This window comes from Narcine bancroftii, chromosome 6 (genome assembly GCF_036971445.1).
Source record: "Narcine bancroftii isolate sNarBan1 chromosome 6, sNarBan1.hap1, whole genome shotgun sequence".
Lineage (NCBI taxonomy): Eukaryota > Metazoa > Chordata > Chondrichthyes > Torpediniformes > Narcinidae > Narcine > Narcine bancroftii.
The window spans coordinates 136,244,492-136,271,319 of record NC_091474.1 but is presented as its reverse complement, the minus strand read 5'-3'; the positions used below and the strand labels follow the sequence as shown (position 1 = coordinate 136,271,319).

The 26,828-nt window shown below is 39.8% G+C and overlaps 1 protein-coding gene across 1 annotated transcript in view; it reads left to right on the top strand.

The window, feature by feature from the left end:
• The window catches only part of rims1a (regulating synaptic membrane exocytosis 1a), a 172,606-nt gene that overhangs the window by 61,850 nt on the left and 83,928 nt on the right, over positions 1 to 26,828 (top strand). Inside the window, exons 5-7 of the mRNA XM_069886157.1 lie at positions 119 to 231; positions 2,514 to 2,686; positions 5,645 to 5,797. Of these exons, the coding sequence (XP_069742258.1) occupies positions 119 to 231; positions 2,514 to 2,686; positions 5,645 to 5,797 (439 nt within the window). The remainder of the gene's footprint in view (positions 1 to 118; positions 232 to 2,513; positions 2,687 to 5,644; positions 5,798 to 26,828) is intronic.

Genomic DNA, 26,828 nt, shown 5'->3' with positions numbered 1-26,828 from the left:
TATATCTTTCTGGGTTGTGAGATTCCATGTTTACACACTTAAAAAACTTATATACAACAGCGTAAACTTGCTCAATGTTTGCTTTGGAGATTTAAAAGCAACCCATATTATTTAACAGGAAGCAGAATAGTGGAAGAGCGAACAAAACAGATAAAGACAAAAGTGTATGCCAGCAAACAGCCTGTGGGATCAGTGGCCAGTTTGGAGCAGGAGCGGGAATTATACTCAAAGGTAAGAATTACAGAGAATGTACATTATAAAAACGGCCACACTCAGAGCTGTTTCCTGCATGCAAATAGCGTCATTCAACCCCAGCAACAAATTCCTCCATCCCTTTGTTCATACATCTGTATTCACTCTTCCAACTTAACTCCTTGTAACAATGACTTTCACATCTTCACCTCTCTCTGGGTTAAAAAGACTACTAAATTCCTTACTGGATTTTTTCCTCCAGAAGTATAAATAGCTTCCCTTTGTTCACACTTTTTAAAAAAAACCTGTAATTTAAAATCCCTGACAAAATTAGACCACCCATTTTGCAAGTCAAAAGGTCTCATCTGGTTCCATCTTTCCCAATTTGTTTAATCTCTGATCCTTCCCATATCCATACAAATTAATTTCACTTTCTCCAGTGTCTCTATATACTATATATTATCTACTCAATGTTGTCCAAACATAGTTTTCTCCTTCCTTTTCCCCTGCCCTCCTACTTTTCTTCACTCCTTCCATACACTAAGTTCTACTTCCTTTCCCCCTCCTCTCCAACCTTCCTTCCCACCCCATTCCCTCATTCTTCTCCATGCTTTTCTTTCCCCCTAGTTTCTGAGGCTCCTTTCCCTTCAACCACCCCTTCTCTCCCCTGCGTACTGTCCTCCATCTTCCCCCCTCCCTGTGCTTGACAAAGTACTTTTGGTACTAATTAATGTGATAGCCTTGTTGTCAGCTCTTCTCCATATCCAAGCTCTTCAGGTGTTCTGCAATAGCTGCATCAGTCAAAAGACCAATGTTGGTACAGAGAATGAATTTTTACACAGACAGGTGTAAACAGTCTCCACTGTTTTGAGGTTCATCCTTGAAAGGACAGTTGTACCATCTCAATGAGTGATCATTATTCATTAAAAAAAATTACCTCACTAAAGACTCTAAAAGTCTTACCCATCAAAGTATAATACTGCAGGTGCTGGAAATCTGAAAGAAATCCTGCCCATGGCGTGAGTCGTAACCTTTTCTCTGTCAAATTTAGACTTGAACATCTTGAATAATTTGATGAGTAATTACGGTGTGGTGTTCATAACAACACAGAATGACTGCTGTGAACTCAGATGCTAATTGTTTTAGCTCATTTGCAAGGAATCTTAGAACATTCTGTACTAAGTTCCATCCAGAACTCTAATACAGAATTAAGAGAAACTAAGATTTAAACTGATTTTAGATCTATTTATTAACACTTTGGGATCTGGGGGATCACTGGCGAACCCAGAGCTCATCGCCATTTATATTTCCTTTCCATCTTAAATGATAACAGTCCATCTGGTGAAGCTACTCCCACTCTGTTGGTCAGTGTGGAATTTCAGGATTTACAAACAGCGACAATGAAGAAAAAGCAAGATATTCCCAAGTCAAGGTGGATGCGATCTTGAGATTAAAATACCAATTCCTAGAGGTGAAGTTGAGGGATTTGGATGGTACTGTCAGAAGAGGTTCGTTAACTAACAGTGCGTGGTATACACTGTCTTCATTGTGCACCAGCAGTGGAAGGAATTAATGTTTAGGGTGGTGGATCAGGAGGCTTCAGTTTTGCTTTAATAGCCATAAAATTTATGTGGGTGCACTTTTTCTGTTCTTGATCAACAATAACAATCCAGGAAGTTGATGATATGGAATTTGACTGTGGCAAACCTGTTCAATGTAAAGGATTGTTAATTAGAAACTTCTTATTGGAGAATTTCATTGCCTGGCATTTCTGAGGCAGAACTTTTAATTTAAAAATTTTTTTTAATTAATTGTTTTTAAAAAAAATTCAGACTTACAGCATGGTAACAGGTGATTTCAACTCAATTATACCCAATTGACTTACAATCCCCAGTACATTTTGAACAGTGGGAGGAAACTGGTCCCCTAGGGAAAAACCCATGCAGACACGGAAAGAACGTACAAACTGCTGACAGACAGCGTGGGATTTGAACCCCCATCCCAATCACTGTAACAGCTTTGTGCTAACAGCTACACTAACCATGCCGCTCATCAAACTGACTTGCAAAGGTGTTAAATCTAAACAATGCCGCGAGCCAGTGTTTTACCTTTAAAATAATATTTACAATAAAATAACTTGAAATATTCCTTGGCATATTTAAATACATTACTTGCAGTCATTTAATTATGAAATTACTGAATAAAACATAAATGATCAAAAAGAATTCTGATTAATATAGCTGAAAATAAATCTGTCACATAAAATGGACATTTTTAATGACTCAATATTTGTAAGTAATTTGTTAAATTTTTACTTTCAGCATCTGTCATACAATGAACAAAACAGAAGCATTGACAATGTTTCAGTCAGATCTTCAGACAGTGATGCCAGTGATGTATCAGCCATCTCTCGAACCAGTAGTGCCTCTCGTCTTAGCAGCACTAGCTACATGTCAGTACAATCTGAACGCCCAAGAGGCAGTCGTAAGATTAGGTGAGTTCAAACGCCAAACCTTCATTTGAAAGAATGTGCAATGTGGTAAATAGAGCTGTAAATCTTGTGCATTGACTAATTTCACATTGGACACCCAAAGGATTCTGAAGACTAATACAAGTAAAACACGAAAGTCTGCAGACACTATGGTTGAAGTAAAACCACAAATCTGGAGAAACTCAGCAGGTCAAACAGTGTATTTTATGTAGCAAAGGTAAAGATACATTACCAACATTTTGGGTTTGAGCCCTTCGTCAGGTATGGAAAAATGGCAGCAAGTATTCAAACAAAATGGTAGAGTGGAAGCATGGACCCAAAGGTAGGAGGCAATAGGAGGATAAGGGAAGGAGAGCACAAGAGCAAGCAAGTGGAAGAAGGATGGCTTAGTGGATAGAGAGGGAAGGGGGGTTGAGAACTAAGGGGAAAAAAGACAAGGGGAAAGGAAAGGCAGGGAGAATGGAGAGTAGGTTAGCAGAAATCAAACAAGTTAATGTTAATGCCATCCAGTTGGAGAGTTTTCAAACAGAAAACCAAGGTTTGTTGCTTCACTTGAAAGGCCTGTTTTGGGCCCTGAAATATGATGAAGGAGGAGGCGTGGACGCAAATGTTGTGGGGAAGGTGCCAGGGGAAGGGGGGCATTAGTGGGGAGGATTGAGTGCACAAGAGAATTACAGAGGGAGTAGTCATTATAGAAGGTGGAGATGGGAAGATGTGTATGGTAGTGGGATCATGTTGTAGATGGTGGAAATTACGGAGGATAATGTGTTGGATGTGGAGGCTGGTGGGGTGACTAGGTAAGGACCAGGGGAATCCTGTGCTTTTGCATTTCAGGACAGAGGGAACCAGGACAGATGAGCAGGAAATGAAGGAGATGCGGTTGAGGGCTGAGTTGATGGTGGTGGAGGAGGGGAAGCCATGTCTGTGGAAGAAGGTAGACATTTCAGATGATCTGGACTGGAAGACTTTATCTTGGGAACAGATGAGCAGAGACGGAGAAATTGAGAAAAGGGAATAGAATCCTTGCAGGGACTGGGTATGAAGAAGTGTAATTGATGTATTTGTGGGAGTTAGTGGTTTGTAAAATATGTTAGTGGAAAGTTTGTCTCTCAAGATGGAGATAGAGAGATCCAGAAAGGGGGGAGTGTTGTGAGAGATGGACCAGGTGAGTTTGAGATCAGGGTGGAAGTTGGCTATGAAATAAATGAAGTTGATGAGCTCATCACAGGTGCATGAGATAGCCCCGATGGATTGCTTCACAAAACACACAAACAGGCATAGCTGGGACTCATGTGAGTACCCATGGCTAGTCCTTTGATTTGAAGGAAGGGGGATGAGACAAAAGGGAAGTTATTAAGAGTGAGAACAAGTTTTGCCAGGTGGAGGAGGGTGGTGGTGGAGAGTGACTGGTTTGGATCTCTTGTCAAGAAAGAAACAAAGTGCTTTGGGACCTATATGGGGGATAGAGGGGTAAAGGGACATCCATAGTTAAAGTTCAGCGGTCCAGTTCAGGGAATTTTAAGTGATTGAAGAGATGCAGGGCATGTGAGGTATCGCGGATGTAGGTGGGGTGGGATTTGACGAGGGGAGAAAAGAGAGAGTCAGGGTTAGACAAAACTAGTTTGGTGGGCCATGCGCAAGCAGAAATATGGGTCTGACCAGATGATTGGGTTTATTTATCTTTGGTAAAAGGTAGCACCAGGCAGAGTGGGAATTGGAAACAATTAGATTGGAGGCCGTGGGAGCGAGGTGTCCAGAGGTTATGAGGTTGGAGATGATGATGGAGATGATGGCTTGATGTGCTGTGGTGGGGTCCTTTGGAAGGGGTAAATAGCAGGAAGTGTCTGAGCGCTGTCGGCCTGGCCTTGGCAAGGTAGAGATCAATGCACTAGACCACAACAGCACCACGCTTGTCTGCAGGTTTGATGATGAGGTTGGGATTGTTGTGGAGAGAGTGGAGGGCAGAGTGTTTGGAAGAGATGAGATTAGAATAAGAGAGGTGAGTGGTGAAGTTGAGATGGTTGATGTCTCAGTGGCAACATCATATGTCTGTCTCTGACCTCATGTACTATTCCACCAGGACCATCCACAAATTGAAGGAATAATTTGATTTTCTGTCTGGACACTTTCCAACTGGATGCCATTAACATCGACTGCTCTGGGTTCTGTTTCACCCTCCATTCTTCCTCCCTCCTCTTTTCCCTCGTCTTCTTTCCCTTAGCTCACCATCTCTTCCCCCTCTATTCACTGAGCCTTCCATCCTCTCCCTACTTGCTGCGTTTGTCTTCCCTCCCTTATCCACCTAATACCTCCTGCCTTTGGGACTGTGCTCCTCTCCCCACCCCTCACCCCATCATTTTGTTCAGACACCTGCTTACATTTTTCCATACCTTGATGAAGGGCTCAAGCCCAAACCATTGATTATGTATCTTTATCTTTGCTACATACACTCTTTGAACTGCTGAATTTCTCCAGCATTGTTTTTACTGAAGACAATACATATTAAATAATTAATTTTAATTTACACACATAATGATTAGTAGTTAAAAAAAATTTAAATGTTGGAGACTAGAATCAATTTGACAATTTTATTATATTTGCTCAGAGTAGTTTTAAAGTGACAATCCTTTGTTTAGCTTTTGTTTAGTATTCATTTACAGGTCTATTTGTTGAGCTTTTATTTTTACTTTATGGTGATAACAGAAAAATCTCTCTAATTTTGGATAACAAACCCCCTTAAGAGAAGCAGCCTCATTTTCTGTTCTGTTTATGGCTGTTAAGTTATGTCTAAACCTTGCTTTTATTCTTTTTGTTATAATTAGTTATGTTCATTAACAACTTTGAATTGGCAAGCAGAAGGAGGGCTCTTTTATAATGTGAAGTTTGCCCCATCCAGCTCAACTTGTTAGTTTCCATTTAAGTTATTTTGATTTTATTTTGCATGCTATGATTGTGGAAAAGATTGAAATCCTTAGAAAACAACAGAGATCAGACAAATAAAAAGGAAAGGAGGATATCGTGGGTATTAGTAGACCAGGGTGAGAGAAAGTCTGAAAAGAACTCAGGAAAAGAAGATCTGAAAAAGAGACAACATTCGGCTTCTGGTGAATTGAGGTAAAGCTCAGCTACCTCACCCTGTTGCCTCTTCCCTCAGTGGTAACTCCCACAGCTCCATCAAAGCATTTGACTGCATTTAGTCATTCTCCCTCTTTTTAAAGTAATTGCCCATGGGAAATGAATCACTTTGAATCTTCAAATATCAGTTTGAATCTTACTCGCCAATAAGATGCTGCATCTCAACAATGTACAAAGATCAGTTTACATTTATCACTGTCTAGATAGTTTACATTTTGAGCAGTATATTTTTATATCATCACTTCTTGTTTCATTTTTGGGTGAACCAATGTAGTGTAGGCCTATACCATAGTTCAAAAGGTGAGAATCACAAAGGATGAAAATATGACATTTGAGGCACTTGAATTCCATGAAATCTGAACCCAATAATTTATGTAAACTGCAGAGATTATGGTTTGCACAGTCACTGTGCATTAATAAGTAGCAGAATTTTAAGTGGCTGCTCTGCTAATAATGTAATTAACATATTATTTAATGTAGTTAAAATGTTACATTGAGAAAAATTGGTGCAGGGCATGAATGAATTAAATCTGTATTTAAATATATATTGAAGTATATAAAATTGGTGTGGATAAACAGAAACTAAAGCCATTCAAAAGGACATAAGAGGAAGAGAAATAAAAACTGGATGTTGGAACTTTGAACAATGAACTGGTGAAGAGACTCAGTAGGTCAAGCAGCGTCCATGGCTAGAAATGATTAATTAATGTTTCGCGCTGGGTCCCTTCATTGAGACATAAGTAAAAAAAGAGTGATATCGAGAATGACATGGGGTAAGAAGCTTGGCAGAAGTTAAGAGGTGACAAGGTATTGAACAGAAGGAAGGAGAAGGGGCAAATCAGATAGAGGAAGAAACAACCAGGAGCAGGAATGAGAGTTAGAGAGTAAAGTAAGAATGGCATCACAGTTAGTGTAGTGGTTAGCACAACGCTATTACAGTGACAGTGACCTGAGTTCAAATCCAGCACTACTTGTAGGGAGTTTGTACATTCTCCTCATGTTTTCATAGATTTCCTCTGGGTGCTTCAATTTCCTGCAACATTTTAAAGACAAATGGGGTAAGTAGGTTAATTTGTCACAGGGTGTCATTGGGCAGTACAGGCTTGTAGGCCAGAGAGGCCTGTTACCGTGCTGTAGCTCTAAATTTAAAAATTGAAAACAGAAGTAGGCAAAGGGGAGATGGAAACAGTGGAACCATGTCGAGATGGGGTTACTTAAAAATTCATGCTTTTTGGGTTTAAGCCTGCCCTGAGTTGTTACTCATTTACATTTGGACTCACCCTGGCAATGGATAAAGCCAAGCACGGAGACACCTATGCGAGAAGTTCTCATACTTCTTCCCACAACCTGCCTCCCCCCAGGCAGAATAAGGACAGAGTTTCTCTGGTCCTCAATTTCGATCCCACCAGCACCCACAATCAACACATTGTCCTCTGACAATTCCAACAGCTTCAACGTAATCCCACCACCAGTCACATCACCCCCTCTCCAACTTTATTCATTTTTTTTCCTGTCTGCTTGCCCCTTCCCTCCCACCTTTCAAAACTACAATTACAAAACTTGTCTCCCTCCTCACCCCATCCAGGACCATAAACAGACCTTCCAGGTGAGGCAGAGTTTTTCATGCACATTGTCCAATCTGATCTCCTGTATTCATTGTTTGCAATATGGCCTCCTCTGTGTCAGGTGAGCCTAAACATAGATTAGACAACCTCATCACCAAACATTTACTTTCTGTCTATAGGTTAAAGCTTGAAGTTCTTGGCGCCAACCATTCCAACTCCCCGAACCATTTCTTGGCCTTATCTGTTGCCAGGATAAGGCCAAATATAAAGTTTGGAACCTGTGTTTTAATTTTAATGTTAATTTTTTAAAAGTCATATTCCTCCTGGATAGCCTTCAATGCAAATGCACGAACATCAATTTTTCTATATTTCAGTAACTCCCACTATTTCCATCTCTACTTACTTTTCTCACTAACCTTCCCTCCCTCTGAATGGTTTTTCCTTGCACTCCCTCCACTTCTCTCACCCTGTGACCAACACCTTTGTCCCCTGACCAGCTTCTTCTCCCCTCAATTCACATAATAACACCCCTTCCTGCTGGAGTTTCAATAAAGGGTCCTGACCCTAAACATTGACTGAGCACATCGACCCATGGATGCTGCCTGACATGCTGAGTTGGTTTTTTATTTGCAAAGAAGATAACCCTGGCCAGTCGGTAGGTAATGTGGAAAATTTGAGAAACAATCTAAAAAAAAACAAATTGGCCTTCGGTCACTATTAAAGTCACCACACAGTTATTAAAATAAATTCATGTTTGACAAGCATGATTGAGTTCATTTCTGCATTAATACCAAGGATTGAGAAGGTTAATGTGGTTTTTGTTAGACATACAGCATGGTAACAAGCACTTTGGCCAACAAGCCGGTGCCTGCCAATTAACCTTTGAAGGGTGGGAGGAAATCAAATCACCTGGAAAAAGACCTCACAGACACAGGGAGAACATACAAATTCCTTACAGACAGTGCCAGATTCAAAGCCAGGTCACTGGTACTGTAATAGTGTTACATTAACGGCTATACTAACCTTGCTGCCATCATGTAAAAGCATATAAGGATGTCCACCAAACTTAACTGAAGTTTCTGTAAATAAAAGGAAAGGACCATCACGATAAAAAAAACCAGGATAGACTTTAAATGGGTTACTGACATCAAAGTTGGTGGTGGAAAAATTACATTGCTTTGCACTGTTTTTTTGTATAGCATGTGCTTCACTTCACTTTTAACAAATAACAATTCACAAGGAAAAATCATTAACTTGCTGATATATTTATGAAGGTTGTGATGTGTCTTCAAAGACTTCCATGTAATGCAGAGAGAAGTCCAAACACGTGCAATGGTGTGCAATACCTGCTTGGATACAATTTTGAGATTTTACCCTTTGCATTCTTAGTTTATAGGTAATCCAAGACCTCATGTGAACTCAGGCCACCACAATATTTGTGAGGCTTGCTTGATTTATCTGACAGGGAAGCCCTCATCAATCATTCTTTATTGTTCAACTCATTCCTTATTGTTCCAAATCACCTGATTAATGCCCCAGACCTCCCCATCCCCAATGGTTTGTTTCCAGTGGTTTGTTTCCATTGAGGATTTCCCACTCTCTTCTCCATGATCCTGACCTGATCATACAATCTAATTGACTTCATTCATGCACTCCTCAGAAGTGATGATCAAGCTTTATAAAGCATTGGTTGGACCCCAGCCTCCCTATGTGCAGTGTGAAAGCATAAAGCACCTCCACATAAATTTAAATGGGGTTTGTATTTTCAGCCTTAAATGAAAGAGGTTGACACCAAGCTATATGACCTGTAGAGCCACCAGACCAGCATGGCTCAAGTAGCTATTGTTTGTTGGTTAAATAGATGAGCAACCTGTTTGCACTGGGTTGCATTCAGGCCAGTAATCTAATAATGCCTCATGAAGAACTCCGTTTTACTGAATCAGGACAGGAGTTTTACTGGAATATTCTGTAGTTCTGTATACCATGTTTCAGATATTGAGGTCTGGAAGGTACAGAGTGATATCATATGAAAGAGCAGCTTTTATTGTAAATGTAAAGCAGTTTAAGGGAAGATTTAATTGTGTTCATGATTCTCAAGAAGACTGATGGAGTGAATTAGGAGAAACTTTACCAACCAAAATATTCTTTGATACATAAAGTTAAAGATTGAAATATTTGGCAAAGGAACCAGAAGACAAAGTAACATTTTGCACACAGTCAAAGATCTCTCCATGTAGAGCTTCCATAGACTGAAAATTCCAACTTTGCAGGGTTATTAGGAGATGGTTAGCCTTTTTAGAGCTTGCAGAGATGCAAGGGTGGAATTAGCTGCTATTCTATCTCCAGTCATTGTAAATGGGAGCAGTATCCAGTGGCATTTCCAAATTGTTGATGAAACATTTTCTTCTATCCTTCATCAAGAAAGGCAGAGAACAACAGGGCACATAATACTTAAATGATTAGAGGGAACAGTGGTGCATCTTCTTAATAAATAAGATTTAAAATTGGGGTAGACACAGAAGTCCAACAGAAAAGTGTGTAAAATCATATAGAAAGAATAAAGTGAAAAATGAGATATGGGAAAGGAAAATAATTATTTTTAAATTTCATGAAAAATTGAATGAATGTGATTCACTGGATCTATTGACAATTTCTTGGGTCAAAATGATTAACTGGTAAAAAATGAATTGATGTATTAATTGTTTCCTTCAATATGCAAATCCTGCAATCTTTTAGCAGTAGCATGTAAGTTGCAATTTTTCAGAGTCAAACTGCAGTGGTGTAAATTGATCAGCAAATTGTACTGATTCAAAACTCACCACATATCACATATCATGTTTGAATGAACATAATTTATGGATTTATCATGGAGCATATCATGAATTTGTCAGTATAATCTGAGCTGTAAATTACCATAATTAGTGGTGTTATTCATTTTGTAATTTTAACTCTGCCTTCTTCTTGGCTCCTTTATAGGGGAGATTAATAAGATTTCAAATTGAAATACTTAGAATCACACATGGTTTTCTTAGTATAATGAAACTCAGTATGAAACTTCTTGCAGTGCATAAGGATCAATAAGCAGAAGAGGCAAATTTGATGTAATTTGCCAAAGAAGTATGAGCAATATGGGGAAATATTGCTCAAAACATGAACTGTTTTGATTTGGAATGCACTGTCTGAAAGGGGTGAAATCAATTCGGTTTTAGTTTTCAAAATCTTCTTAGTGCTACTCAACAAGTTTTAAACTAGATGGCCGCGGGTTGGGGTCAGGGCAGGGATGAGGCAGGTGAGAAGTTTGGGGCTCATATTGGACTTAAACAGAGGAAGTTTAGTAAGCAAGACAGGGAGGAGCATGGCAAAGAGAGAGAGAGAGAGAGAGAGATCCATGATTTAAACTGCATTTATTTAAATGCAAGAGGTTTAACAGGTAAGGCAGATGAACTCAGGGTGTGGATTTGTTTCGGAGACACAACAGAAGCATGGCAGAGAGAAGAGCAAGATTGGTAAGATTGGCAGCTCAATGTTCCAGGGTCCAAATGCTACAGGTGCGATAGAACAAGATAAGAGAGGAGGGGATGGCCTTATTGATGATGCTTAGAGAAGATATTCTTAGGGAATCCAGTGAATCTTTCTAGGTAGAACTCAGAAACAAGAAGGGAATGGCCACTTTGAAGGAGTAAATGGGAATTGGGAGAACAGATGTGTTGGTAAATTGTTGATAGCTGTAAAGATAATAGAAGGTAGTATTAACGGGAAATTTTAACTTCCCAAATATTGACTCACAGGTCAAAAGACTTGAATGGAATGTGTTAATTGGGTGGATGAGACCTTCCTCAATCAATATATTGAGAGAACTGGGCACTCGACCTCCTCTTGGGGAATGGATTCAGGCAAGTCACTGAAGTGTCAATGGGGAAGCACTCTAGGTCCAGCGACTGTAACTCTTAAATTAGTCACAGAGAAAGATTGGAATTGTCCACAAGTTAAAGTCCTACATTGTACATTGGGGCAAGGTTGATTTTGGAGGTATTAGGCAGGAACTTGCAGAGTTGATCAGAAGAGGATGTTTGTAGGTCATAGAACAGCTGGAAGTGGAATGTTTTTAAAGGTGAGATTCAGACACTGCATGTCCTGTTAGTGTGAAGGTGGAGTGGGTGGGAGGGGGAAGATCAAGACTGGCAAGTTAAGGGAGCCTGGTTCACAAGGGATATTGTGGATCTGGTTAGGAAAAAGGAGAGGGCTTGCACGAGATTTAAGCAGTCTAGATTAAACAAATTATTTTCTATCCATGTGTAGAAATGTGCTTAAGAGTGTAATTAGAAGGGCAAGAAGAAGATGTGAGATAGAGCTAGCAATGAGGAGAAAGGAAATTTCCAAGAGACTCTACAGGTAAAAAGGTGGCTAAGGAAAGAATTAATCCCTTTAAAGATTAATTTAGCCATCTTTGTGTAGAGCCACAGGAGGTGGGTGAGGTTTTAAATGAATATTTCTCATTTCACTGTGAATTGAAGTGAGTGAGTTGTGATGCTCTGGACCACGTGAGAATTACCAGGAAGGAAGTGTTGGTGGACAAATCCCCAGGGTCTGATGAAGTGCATCCTCACGCCAAGTTGGAGAAGTAATTACAGAGTCCCTTGCTGAAATATATATTTACATTAACTTGGGCACAGGTGAGTGCCGGAAGATTGGATGATGGCTGATGTGCTGTTATTTTAAAAGAACAGTAAAGAACTACACATCACTGATTGTAAAAATTGCTGGATTGGACTCTGAGGAACAGGATCTACCAGCATTTGGTTAGGCAGGGACTGATTGGAAGTAATCAACATGGCTTCATGCATGGAAGATCTTGTCGCAAGTCTGAAAGAGCTTTTTGAAGAAGTGAAGAAGAGGCTAGATAAGGGCAGGGCAATAAAAGTTGAATATATGGCCTACAGCAATGCCTTAGACAAGGTCCCATGTAGCAGATTAATCTGGTAGGTTAGATCACTTGAGATCCAAGAGGAGATGGCCTATTGAATTCAAAATTGGTGTAGTGGAAAGAGTTAGAGGGTATTAGTGAAGAGATGTTTATCTGATTGGCAGTCTTTGTCGAATGGTGTAGTGTGGAGGATGATACTGGGTTCACTGTTTGTGGTCTATAGTAATGATTTGGATGCCAGTGTAAATGATGTAGTCAATTTGCAGATGGCACTAAAATTGGTGGTGTAATGGATAGTAAGGAAAGATAATAGAGTTTACCACAAGATCTTAATCAGTGTGAGTATGGACCAAGGAGTGGCAAATGCAGTTTAACTCCAACAAATATGTGGTATTGCACATTGGCAAGTCAAACTTGTTAGGTCTGCATTGTTCATGAATGAGTGAGACAAACACCAGGCTGAGTCGAAATCAGGGTTCTTTGTTCTTTATTACCGGATTGTAACACTTGCGACTAACAAAGTTAGTTGGAGAATGCATTCTGCCGTTATCAGCAAAATGGTGATTTTTTATACCCTTGGATATGTGCTTAGAACATCATCATATCATTACTTGTCCAATGACTAAAACTGTTGCTATCCTTTCCCTGCTAGCTTCCTGCCTCTCAATCCATCAATGTCTCTCTTATCTTGTAAGTACAAGGATGCATTTACATCTTGTTACAGCCCTGTACATTCCCATCTCATGATGTTTTACCTAACAGGAGTACAAGGACACCTCCCCTTCTTGTTACTGCCCTGTACAGGGTAACTCCCTACACATTCCCATCTCATGATGTTTTACCTTACAAACTATGGGTAGAACTTACACAGTGAATGGTAGAGTCCTGAAGAATGTTGAAAAATAGAGACCTAGGGGCACAAGTGCGTAGTTCCCTACAAGTGACAACTCAGGTGGACGAGACAATGAAGAAGGCAGTTAGCATTCTGTCCTTCATTGTACAGGGTATTGAGTACAAAGATTAGGGATTTATGATTCAGTTGTACAAGGCATTGGTGAGAGTATTGTGTGCAGTTCTGGTTGCTTAGCTATAGGAAGAGGTGCAGAGGAGATTTACCAGGATGTTCCTGGGACTAGAAGGATTAAGTTATTGGAAGAGATTGGAGAGGCTCTGTCTTTTTTTCCTAGAGCATAGAAGGCTGAGAGATGATCATATAAAGGTTTGTAAAATAAGGAAATGCATCGATTATGAATGCTTACAGTTTTTTCCCCCAGGGTGGATGATGCTAGAACTAGAGGGCATAGGTTTAAAGTGAGAGGGAAGAGATTTAAGGGGATCTGAGGGACAAGTTTTTCACTTCGAGGATGAGCTGCCAGAAGAAACTATAGTAGCTGGCATAGTTGTGACAGATATATGAATAGAATAGTTCTGAAGTATATGGGCCAAATGCAAGCAAATGGGACTAACCTAGAATGCCATTTCTTTATTATCTGACATGGATGAGTTGGTCCGAAGGCCCTGTTCTGTGCTGTATGACTCTGTGACTCTAAGTCAAACAAGTACCGAAAGAAAAAATGATACAGATTACACAGGAACAAGCACCAAGTATTATTAACCTGGTAATTCTGCTACATCATTGAGTTCAGACATAAAGATCAAATAATCTTCTGTATTAACTGATCACATTAAAATAGTGTGGCTTATTACGATGCATTAACTGAGGAAATTCTGGTTAAACACACATAAGCAAATGTAATGAGAAGGGCAAGACTTATCCAGTTTTCAGCATGTATGCCATTTATTTTGAATTTGATAATGTGTTCCTTGAGCATTTAAATAATTTCAATCCTTGTGGGATTAATTTTATCTTTTTATTTCCTCAGAGAAAGTTCTAAATAAATACTCACTCAGACTAAATCGAAGAGCATATATACTCAAACCTGTAATTGTGAGACAGGATCTAGATTCTCTCCATTTCCAGTCAATGAACATGTGAATCCATGGAGCAGAAGTATTCCTACCTCTCATGATTTTTATCCCATCCCTCACTTGAGACCTCTTGATGTAATCTACATCAATTTCATGAGTTAAACCCCAGACACACATTGAACTTCTACAGAAGCTAGAAATCTGAAATAAAAGTCTAGAAGACTGAGAAAGCCAGTCAGCTTCTGAGAAAAGAGAAACAGTTAATGGTTCTGGTTGAAACATTTGTCAAAAACGAGTAAAAGAGAAATGTTAATTTTATGTTGCAGAGAGGGTGGGAGAATGGGGACAAGGGAACTGTCTGAAAGGATAGGACCAGGATTAGTGTGGTTACGCACTGTTTATGAAGCCATCTTGTTGATTAATGATGAAGAGAAAACAGAAATGTAATGATGTGATGATCCTATCAGGCTGATAGGATAGTTAAGAAGGCCTATGGGATGCTGGGATTCATTAATAGGGGGATTGATTGCAGGTGCGAGTATTCTTCTGCCTCAGCTGGTTACCCAGATGTGTACTTACCATTTGGGTGTCATCATTGCACATGTCAGCATGAGTGCTAGCATCTGCAGGGTACACTGCTAAAAATACATTCTTTATACCAGTCCTATCTATTTCTTCGTGAAGGTTGTGTGCATTATGCTAATATAACATAATTTTGTTCAAGGTTTCTGATGACTTTCTTCATTAATCCTTTTGTATTATATTACATTAATTTTTCTGTCCTTATCACTTAAATTTTCTTTACTTCTGCCCCTTTCCCTTGTTTTTGTTTTAATTCATCATTCATTCGCGAGCTTCTGTGTATCAGCTGTATGAATGGGGAGGATGAGGAGGAACAGAGGCCTAAAGCTAAGTCTGTGAAATCCAAAAAGCTGACCAAGCAACAGACCATAGTTGCAGACCCAAGAGCACTGCCTCAGTCCATTGAGAAGAAGGCCTGTGACTTCTCCATCTTTTATTTAGAATGATTGGTTCCTGGAACATTGTCAGAGAGAGTTGGAAGCATAGAAACTGTTAAGGTCACAAGTACATGTAATGATCATGTTCAGAAAAGGAGGTAAAAACATAATCAGGACAACGTAGATTGCCTTGTTTCAAAACATTTTCTTATTCCAATATATCAAAATTTTCAAGTTCAATTTTTAATTGAATAGAAAATATTTTTTCAAACCTTGTTTTGTGCCAAATTAATGCAGACTTAAAAGTGAAATTAGTAAACACTTAGGAATTTCACATAACTTGATACAACAAAGGAAACCAAAACGATCAATAAGGTTAAAAAAAAAATCATCTGCCATTGGATACCACAATGGAAAATTATATGTGAAGGTTCCCTCTTATGCTGACTGATGGCCTGGATCACGAGTTCTGTTTTTAGGCTAGACTGTTTCTAAAATGAAATGAAAACTCCTGGAGGTAGCATTCATGCCTCTAGATAATGTGAGTGTTTTCCCTCAAGTAAACCTGTTGATGAAGATTTTGAAACACAAAAGTTGTAGATGCTGGAATCTTGAGAAAGCAATCAGGAACTCAGAAGGTCAAACATCATCCATGGGTAGAAATGGTTAATCAGCATTTCATGTTAGCATCCTTTATTGAGACTAAGGTAAAGAGAGGGTGATATTACTTCCATGAAGGAGGAAAAGAAAGGGGAAATGGCCAAAAGATGATAAGGTATACAAGAAAAGATGAGAGGAAAGTGGCCATTAAGAGTGGACCAGGGAGTTTTGGAGAGACTTTTCCCTGTGAAAAGTGAATGGGTGGGTTAGGGAAAGATGTAACTGGTGGAGGAATTGAGCTGAAGAGTTGGAGGATAACGTGCCAGATGCGGAGGTTGGTTGGGTGGAAACTAGGACCAAAGGGATTCTGTCGTTATTTTACATAGGAGGATGTGATGTGAGGGTGGAGTGGGTGACTGCTTCACTGAACATCTGTACTTTGTAGATTGGAGTTGTACTTCCAGTATCCTACTGATACTTCTTCCAGTAGGTTGTTGTTTGCTCTAGATTCTAATACTTACAGTCTTTTGTGTTTCCGAACAATGAACACTTTTCTAGGAAAAGAAAATATGATACATATTTTAACAGTATGTTTTATTTTAAATTAAATTGCAGTTTGGCATTTTTCTCCAAAGGTACCATAAAAATAGATGCCAATTATACTTAATTTATATAACGTGACTGTAGGTATTCATAAAGTAAATCTCAAACTTAATGGAAAACCATTTAATCAGGGGCACAGCGAGAAGAGAATAGGCGCTTTCACACTGCCCCTAAAAGCCAGTATTTAATCACCTTTTTACCATTTCACTTACCTGTGTGAATTTCACCCCAGTACTTACCTGCCAGGGTACATAGTTACAGAGCTGATGTGCTTCGCATCAGTTCCAGTGGAAATGCCTTACTTGCCTTCCCAAGACCCCAACACTATAATGCTGCAGGTCTCTCCTCCTTTTGTACCAGGATGCCAGTCCCTATGTAAAAGGTCACACTGAACCAGCTTTTCTTGGTTTAATGTGAACACTCGATCTGACCCGACCTGGCTTTCAACACGGGATTTTGACATGCCAATTTACTGGGATCTCGGGTGGAGATCACACATTCTCTCTGTGATTGTGTGGTGCTCCTCCAGATGCTCTAGTATGTATTCACAGCTACCTTAAATTGGCCCAGTGTGTACATGAGTGGTGGAATCTTGGGAGAATTGGTGGGAATTTGAGTAAAATAGATTACATGGAAAATTAGTGGGGGAATTGAATTGCTCTGTTAGCAAGCACAGATAATACAGGTTGAAAAAAAACCATGGAAAAGCTTGAGATTTAAAGATAGAAAATCTGGAGAAATTTTTTAAATAAAGATAGGGCACTAACTTGACAGACAGTAGACTTGAGAGGATTATAATACAGAATGAAAGAGGAAGATAGATAGTGGGCTTTAAAATGGAACAAAATTTTCCACAGAGGTACCCAGTAGTTTATGACAAGAAGGTGTCAGTGATGCCTATCAAGTTGTTCTATAGCAGACAAAGAATTGATTTAGGAACTCAGCAAGTCAGAATGGACAGTCAATGTTTCAAGTCAAAACCCTTTATCACGACTAATTTATTTCTATGGGAATAAATTCATGTAACCCTCTATCGTTTGGGCAAAAGTATAGGTGTGACATGAGAATAGATTGAAAGAGTGTAGAAAAATCAATATCACAATGCCTAGAGGAAACAGAAAGTACTCACCTGTGTTGTTTATTCATTTTAAATATTGTTCAAATTTTATTTTCATTCTCTAGATATTTTGATGCATAATTTTAGATGCCGCAACTGAAAATTGTCACATACAATCAAACAAATCAGGAGCAAGAATAAGCCACTTGTTTCCCAGAGTTTGCTATGCCCCATTTAGATGTCAACTGTGCAATCCTATTTACTTACATGAATTTTTATCTCTTTGCTTCTGGTTCGGGTCCAGGAGTGTGAATAGCAGAAAGTTTAGCAGGATGATGCTAGAGATGAGCAGTTTGTTGAATTGATAGACCAAGTTGATCTTAGCTTGTTCCAAGTAAAGAAAAAAGACAAAGGAGGAAACATTGCTCTTTACAGCTTCAAGTGCCCCAAACTTACCCAGTCTTGAAGTATAGATCTGTGGTAAAACATTTACAGAATAAATCCTTTTTTAAAAAAAAAGACATCATAACAATGACCTGGAAATTCATTCATTGTGTACAGCTTTTTCAAATGTTAAGTTAATAATTTTTGCATATTTATTGTAAAGTCCATTCACAAACTAAAACTGATTACGTCCTTCATATATAGTAAGAGTTTTGTTGGGGCTCTTCTGTGTATTTGTCATTTATTTGGAGCATTCATTTGGGAGCTTTCCTGTAAAACTGAATAACTCAAGTTCCAGTTGTACATGTAGAATAAATAGTTGGGATCTTGAAAGCATGTTCAGAGAGACCTTACGATACCAGTCCATGATCATTGAAAGTAGTGGCACAGGTCGATAGGATAGTGCAGAAGGCATTTGGTATGTTAGCTTTCATAAGCTGAAGCATTGAGTAAGAAGAGTTCATCTACCACGTTGCAGCTGTACAAAACATGGGTAAACCACATTTGGTATACAGTTCTGATTGTCACACTGCAAGAAGGATGTGGTAGAAATTCATAAAATTCAGAAGAGATTTACCAAGATGTTGTCTGGAACAGAGGGCTGAAGAACTGAAGTGATGAGAATTATTTTAATTGAGGCATACAGCATGGTAATAGCCCCTTCCAATTGTAAGGTAAAACATCATGAGATGGGAATGTGTAGGGAGTTACCCTGTACAGGGCAGTAACAAGAAGGGGAGGTGTCCTTGTACTCCTGTTAGGTAAAACATCATGAGATGGGAATGTACAGGGCTGTAACAAGATGTGAATGCATCCTTGTACTTACAAGATAAGAGAGACATTGATGGATTGAGAGGCAGGAAGCTAGCAGGGAAAGGATAGCAACAGTTTTAGTCATTGGACAAGTAATGATATGATGATGTTCTAAGCACATATCCAAGGGTATAAAAAATCACCATTTTGCTGATAACGGCAGAATGCATTCTCCGACTAACCTGGTTGGTCGCAAGTGTTACAATCCGGTAATAAAGAACAAAGAACCCTGATTTCGACTCAGCCTGGTGTTTGTCTCACTCATTCATGAACAAAGCAGACCTAACACAACCCACAAACCCATGCCATCCAAAGACAGCAATGAACATACAAACCCCATGAGATTTTGAATGGTGGGAGAAAACCAGAGCATCTGGAGGAAATTCATGCACACATGAGGAGAATGTACAAACTCCTTACAGACAGTGTCAGATTCAAAACTAGATCCCTGGCATTATAATAGCATTGCACTAACATGGCCCTGAAATTGGTTAGGCTGAGTTTATTCTCATTGGCACCTAGGGTGACCTTACAGAGGTTTATAAAATTATAAGGGGCATAGATAGGATTGATCAATTTCTTTTCCCAAGGCAGAGAGAGGAATGTATTACCATAAAGCAAAGAATTATGGTTAAAGGAACAATTGAAAGGAGATCTGAGATGAGTTTTTTCACACTGAGGTTGGTGGTTATCTTAAATGAGTGTCAGACAAGTTGATAGAGGCAGACAGAGGCAACATATAAAAGACATGTAGAGTGATACGGGACTGATGTGGGTAAATGAGAGTAGCGTAGATAGGCATCCTGATCATCATGGACAAGATTGGCTGAAAGTTCCCATTTATGTGCCAAATGATTCAATTATTCTATCTGAGATCAATCTTTGATTCATAGAACTGTTCTCAACATTCAGTGTGGACAACATGCAAAAACACAAGGGATGTGCTCTGCAATAGTTCATCATTCAGGCTTTTCGGAGGTTGGGTGCAGAAGATAGTTTTGCACTTCAGTTAAAGCAATACACTGCTTGGGAATGTAATGATAGATTGCATGTGATCCTCCTGACCACTAGCGGGTCAGAAACTAGTTTGTTGCAGCTTGGGTTGGATTCAAGATGGATGCCTCCACACGATGTTTTAAATAACCCACGTTTCTTTATTACAATAAAAGAAACTTCACATGGTACATGAGTGTTCATTGTACCAGGAGTGGAAGAAACACCAGGAGTGTGCACAGTGTGTATCAGTCATTATCAGCAGAGAAATGGAAAGTGTGAAGACTCCTGATGCTGTAAATTGGATTAGATATGTCGGCCACAAGTGGAGGTTGTTCAAATAAAGATTCATGCTGTACCTGCAAGCTATTGGACGATAGCAAACCTGATGCATGGAAGATTCCACTGCTACCTCAAGCACTAGAGGTTTTTAATACATTAGTTTTTGCCGAGGCAGAAGACCAGGGCAGGTTCGACAAGGTTATCAAGATGTTTAATGAACACTATTCACCAAGAAAAATGAAAGGTTCAAGATGTACATGTTTCACTTGCACAAGCAGCTAGAGGGAAAGAGCTTTGATACATTTTTAATGGACATGAAATTAAAAGGAAGTACATGCAATTTTGGATTGCTGCAAGATTCAATAATCTGTGATCAAAATGTGTTCAGGATTAATGATAAGAAAGTGAAAGAGAGGTTGCTGCGAAAGACAGAGCTTACCTTAGCTGGAGCTGTGAAAATATGCTACGCCAGTGAATTAGGTCTGCAGCACGTGAAAAAGTTCAGTAAGGGTACAAAAGCCAATGAAAACAAAGGCATAGCTGTAGCTACAGTGTGTGTCCACACACAAACAAAAAACAAGACATAGGAAATAATAAAAAGATGGAGATACATTCATTTGTAAGTGATGTGGCATGCAACATGCACCCAAACAATGCCCTGCTATGGAAAAGTCTGTAATAAGTGCAAAGGACAGAATCATTACGCAAAGCAATGTTTTTTTTTTCCAAAGTGAAACAGAACAGAAGTAAAAGGTGCACACTATAGAAGAAACTGTCCTCAGTGATACACTTTTCATTAGCATGGTAGTGCAGGAAGATTGTAAAGGATAAATGGACTGTGTTAATGCATACAAATGGAGAAAATATTCCTTTCAATCTGACCATGGGCAAAAATCAGTTTGATCTGTAAGCACAACATCAAGACAATGAAGATAAAGCCATACAACCATGCAAATTCTGTACAGCTCAAAGCCTGCAATGGACACGAAAGGTCAATGCTCTAAAATAAACTAAAGGTAAAAATTAAAGATAAAGAGCACCACGTCAGGTTCACAGTAGTCCCAGATGGGCATGAATCACTGCTTGGTGACAAAACATGTGAAAACGTAACCCTACTCAAGAAGGTGTACTCACCAGGGAAACCTATTGTGTTAGCTTATGCATTATCCAAGGGTAATGATGCAGAGTTCCACAATGAGAGTTCCACAGAGACAGATGTGAATCTCCACATGAACCTGATCACTGAAATCCAAGCAGATTGCAGCTGAAACAGAAATAGACACAGTTCTACAAAAGGACATCAAGAATCTGAATAAAGGATGGCCTTGAAGTGAATGCCAGCCATACTACAACATTAGAGCTGAACTGAGTGTTGTCAATGGGCTTCTAATCAGGCAGAGCAGAATTGTCATTCCTCAATCACTGTGACAAGAAATGCTGAAAAGGATGCATGAGGGGCACCTTGGAATGGAGAAATGCAAGAGGAGGGCCAGAACTGCTGTTTAGTGGCCAGGGATAAATACTGACATTTTTTTGAATATTTTATTTAAAAACTAAGAAAAAAAACACCACAGTACATTCAATTAATAAAAGATTATACATATAAAAGCATACATGTGGTATATCCACCTTCCCTCCCCACTACTCCATCCCTTACCCACCACCCCACAACACCCCAAAGAAAGAAAAGAGATTATCAATGAGATAAATGCGGACATTGACAGAATGGTTTCAGCTGTGAGACCTTTTGAAACATCACGCAAGCCAGTCAAAGGAACCCATGATAATAACCGATGTACCAGCAGAACTATGGCAGAAAGTTGGGACTGATCTGTTTAACATAGATGGAAATAATTGCTAGCTGATCATTGATTATCTATCGAAATATCCAGAGATTGTGCTGCTTCTTAACATGTCTGCTGCTTGTGTGATCAAATATGTGAAATTGATCTTTGCAAGGTATGGAATTCCTCAAATTGTCTGCAGTGACAATGGACCATGCTACAGCTGTAGAGAATTCCAGAACTTTGCAGAAGAGTATGATTTTCGATATGTGACTTCAAGTCCTCTGCATCCACAGTCAAACAGTAAAGCAGAAAAATGAGTTTATATAGTTAAACAGTTGCTCAAGAAAGCACAAGACGGTGGCTCAGATCCATTTCTTGCTCTATTGAGTTCCAGAGATTCGTCACTTGAATATGGCATGTCACCTACTGAGCTTCTGATAGGATGTAGACTACGCACCACACTTTCCTTCTCTGCAGACCCAAACAAGAACAGAGATGTCGAAGATATCAAATGGAAACAAAAGCATCTGCAATGGAGACTAAAAGCAAACTATGATAAGTCAGCAAGAAGCTTAGGGCCACAACTCATGTCCTTCGAACAGCTAAGGGGCAAATACGATTTGTCTTACGGGACCTTTCACTATTTCTTCTAATTAAGATCATTCCTGAAGGACAGGTGGGGCCCTGCAATGATTCCGCCTGCGCCTAGTGAGTTTGAGAGGTTGGTTCGACAGGGAAATGCACTTAAATTTATATCAAGAATGTATTCGATATCAAGCTGAAAGCCCAAAACAAGAGCTACATAGATCATAGGAAAGATGGGAGTCAGACCTGGGAATCACAATTGACTGGTGCAAGGACAGTGTCACAACAATCATTAATTCTAAATATAAAATGGTTCAGCACAATTTTTTGCACTACCTCTACCTCACACCCCAAAAAATTCACAAAACAAAACCAGATGTGCCAGAAACGTGCTTCAGATCTGGAGTGGACCAAGGAACATTCCTTCATGCAACATGGTCCTGCGTAAAGGTAGCACCATTCTGCCAAGATTTGGCTAATATACTAACCAAAATAAAGAAGGTAACTTTCCCACCAGACCCAACACTATATTTACTAGGGCATCTTATGGATATTGGCTACAAATTGAATAAATTCCAAATTCAGTTTACATTTATATCCCTGGCCATAGCAAAAAAGTTCATAGCGATGACCTGGAAATCCAACTCTCCTCTTCTCATCAGCAAATGGGCTACTGAGATGCACAGCTGTATTCCCATGGAAAGAATTACCTATAACCTTGGAAACCGGCACAGCACCTTCGTTGGAATATATGGGAGTACACCTGTAGCCACTCCCCAGCAAAAAGGTTTACAAAGACCTGCTAGCAGTCAGATTAAGAAAAGTGCCTATACAAGGGGATGGCTCCATGGTCTCCATGGACACATATGGGAAATACTGATGCCACATTTAGCCTTCGTTTATTCTCTTTGTTCTTTTCTTTTCTAACTTTTTTTTGGTTTGTATCACATCTATCTTTTCTTCTTGGGGGGAGGGTTGGTGGGTGGGAACAGGGGAGGGAGAGACATCATATATAAGTAAAACACTGGATAAAAATGACATGGTCTGCAACAACCAATGATGTATTCTCCTGTTTAAGATGAAAAATCAAAAATAAAATATTTTAAAAAAAGAAGCTTTGGGCCACTGGCACAACATGACACAGCGAGACTCTGAGATTCCAATACTTGGGACAAAAAAGCTACTGTTCTGGAGGATGTAAATCCAAGATCCTACACTGTCAGAGCAGAGGTTGGTCAAATACTGAGGAGGAATTGAAAGAGCCTGCTGAAAATGCAAGAGACACTGAAAGAACAGACAAATGCAAAAGATCCAGCCTACATAGGAACAGAGGAAACACCACCATTGATAGACAGTAGTGGACCAGCAGAGCTGTCACTAGCACCTGTGTAAAGAAGATCCACACACAATATAAAGGCACCTGGCAGGCTGAAGCTCTAAAAGAAAAAAGACCTGCTCACTTAAAAAGTTTGTGCTCCTGATGTTTGTATTTACATTTGTGTTGAACTTTAAATTGAAAAGAATTCTGTATTAGTGTATCATGTTGTTAGATTAAACATCTCAAGGAAAGGAGGTGTAATGATAGAGTGCTAGTGATCCTCCTGACCACTAGAGAGAGTCAGAGACTAGTTTATTGCAGCTGTGGTTGGATTCAAGATGGATGCCTCCATAGAGTTGATACAGTCTTGTGTGTACTTTAGCTAATAAAGTAAAATTGTTTTAAAAGAACCCACTTTTCTTTATTACAATAGAAGAAACATCACAGGGAATTTGTGTGCCTAAAACCACTTGTGTCAATTCTAGTTGGAAAGAATTGCCAAGTCTTGTTCCACCTTCCCACACTGGGTCGATAGCCCTTGAGTTCCTGCCTCCAAGCCCATATCAGTACCGTTTCAATGTAATGAGTGTTTCCAGCTTAACCACCATTCAGGCATTAAGTTCCATACCCCTCTGAATGGAAAGGTTTTCTCATCTCTCCTCATATCCTCCTAATTCTCAGCCTTCCTTGAAAACAGCCCCAGTACTTTCTGATAATCTCATATCATTTTTTGGTTCTTTTGCGAATCACCTTCTTTCTTAACCCCTATGCTCATGGTAACAATTTCTCTCTATCCACTGTTATCCTTCTTGACTTTAAGTATCTCTATTAGATCCCCTTGTAAACTCCTCTATTCCAAGAACAACCTTCTTTTCCCTGGTCTATCCATGTAATCAATTTCCTAAAGTCTTATAAAATATTATTTTGTCAAGTATAATTGTTAGAATTCAGCTTCATCTGCCATGAATTCAAATCTTTAGACTATAATTTTTTTAATTGGTGAAAATATTGCTTTTTCCTTCCCTGCATACTAGTAACAAGAATTTTTCAATGTGATTGGCTGCTCACCCAACATAATGACTTCACTTACTGATTGCTGAGTGATAAGGATCCCTCTGAACTTGACTGCAAAGTGAGGGTCCTGCATCCAGAGGTTGCCAGGTATTGTGGGCAAATCCCTTGCTGGTCGCAGCAAGTCCTGTTCTGTTGCAATGTCCAGCAAACTTATTATTTGTTATTTTGTTATTACTTGTGGGTTGATCTAAGCACTTCTCATTGGCCCATCCTCTTCCCCTCCTGATTTTCCTTTTGTAATTTATTAACATGTGCTGTGACATTATCTCCATTGTTGTGCAAAAAGGAATGAAGTAGGTAGAGTAATGTGGTCCCACTTTGCAAATGCAACCATTCATACATCTTGTAAAAGATGGCATGAAGATATTCCTTTTCTTGCATTTCATGAGTTAATTGTGAGCATTCTTGTCCTGTTAACTGCACACATACTAGGACTAGTCTTTGGCTTGGCTTCGCGGACGAAGATTTATGGAGGGGGTAAAAAGTCCACGTCAGCTGCAGGCTCGTTTGTGGCTGACAAGTCCGATGCGGGACAGGCAGACACGATTGCAGCGGTTGCAAGGGAAAATTGGTTGGTTGGGGTTGGGTGTTGAGTTTTTCCTCCTTTGCCTTTTGTCAGTGAGGTGGGCTCTGCGGTCTTCTTCAAAGGAGGTTGCTGCCCGCCAAACTGTGAGGCGCCAAGATGCACGGTTTGAGGCGTTATCAGCCCACTGGCGGTGGTCAATGTGGCAGGCACCAAGAGATTTCTTTAGGCAGTCCTTGTACCTTTTCTTTGGTGCACCTCTGTCACGGTGGCCAGTGGAGAGCTCGCCATATAACACGATCTTGGGAAGGCGATGGTCCTCCATTCTGGAGACGTGACCCATCCAGCGCAGCTGGATCTTCAGCAGCGTGGACTCGATGCTGTCGACCTCTGCCATCTCGAGTACTTCGACGTTAGGGGTGTAAGCGCTCCAATGGATGTTGAGGATGGAGCGGAGACAACGCTGGTGGAAGCGTTCTAGGAGCCGTAGGTGGTGCCGGTAGAGGACCCATGTATTTCTGCATTATACCCCCTATTACTATCCTCCATATCCTTCTCCTTGGTGAATACTGATACAAAGTACTCACTTAGAAACTCATCACTTACTCTGACTCCAAGCATACATATCCTTAGTTATCTTCTTATTTTTAATATAAGTATAAAGCATCTTGGGATTCTCTTTAATCCTACTTGCCAAGGAATCTGAAACTCACTTTCTTAAAGAGTTGGAGAGACCAAAACTTTCATCAACATTGAAACAGAAAATTTGAATGTGGATGTGGAGAGTCGTGACCTCGGGGCTACAGACCTGGTGCTGGAGGGTGGGATTATGGTGCACAGCTCATGAAACATGAGGGATTGAATGGCCTTCTGTGTTGTAAGTGTTCTGATTCTGAGTCTGGTTCTGTGCTTGTTGGGGTCTGTAATGGAAGAAGTGGTATGGATCCATTCAGGATTACTGGTCAAAGGAGCTATCCTGATGGTCCTACCATTTGTCAGGAGCCAGCAACCCTCTCACCCTGGTATATCCAACCAGAAGCTGGGCCATAAGGGAAAATATCAAAGCAAGGATAGTCACTCCAGCAAATTCAGGGTCATTATTCATTTATTGTCAGAAACCCTTTAAATGTATTTTAGCTTTTGAAAACAGAAGAATTTGTAATCGAATGACACCACCATGCTGTGTTTCACTGGAAGTGCCTGGTATTTCACTGAAGCAAACATTTGTCATAAAGTTGCATGCCACCAGTAAAGATGTGTTAATCAGGTGAGAACCATAAACATTTTGTTCCACTGCACTCAAGGCTAGGGCTCCACTGAATGGGCTCTATATGGTGCAAGATCTTTCCCTGTCAATTTTATCATCGCCTTAGGATTAGGAAGGTCTAGCTGCAGGGACAGAAAGAGCATTTTGCTCAATAGAGAGAGGATTGGAGATGAAAAGGCAAGTGAATCAGGCCAGAATCATTGCTGGGCATTGGGCTACTGTTAATTAAGTGCAGCAGCTGAGGTGAAGATCAACCCAGGACTTGCCAGATGGATGTTGGGAGAAGG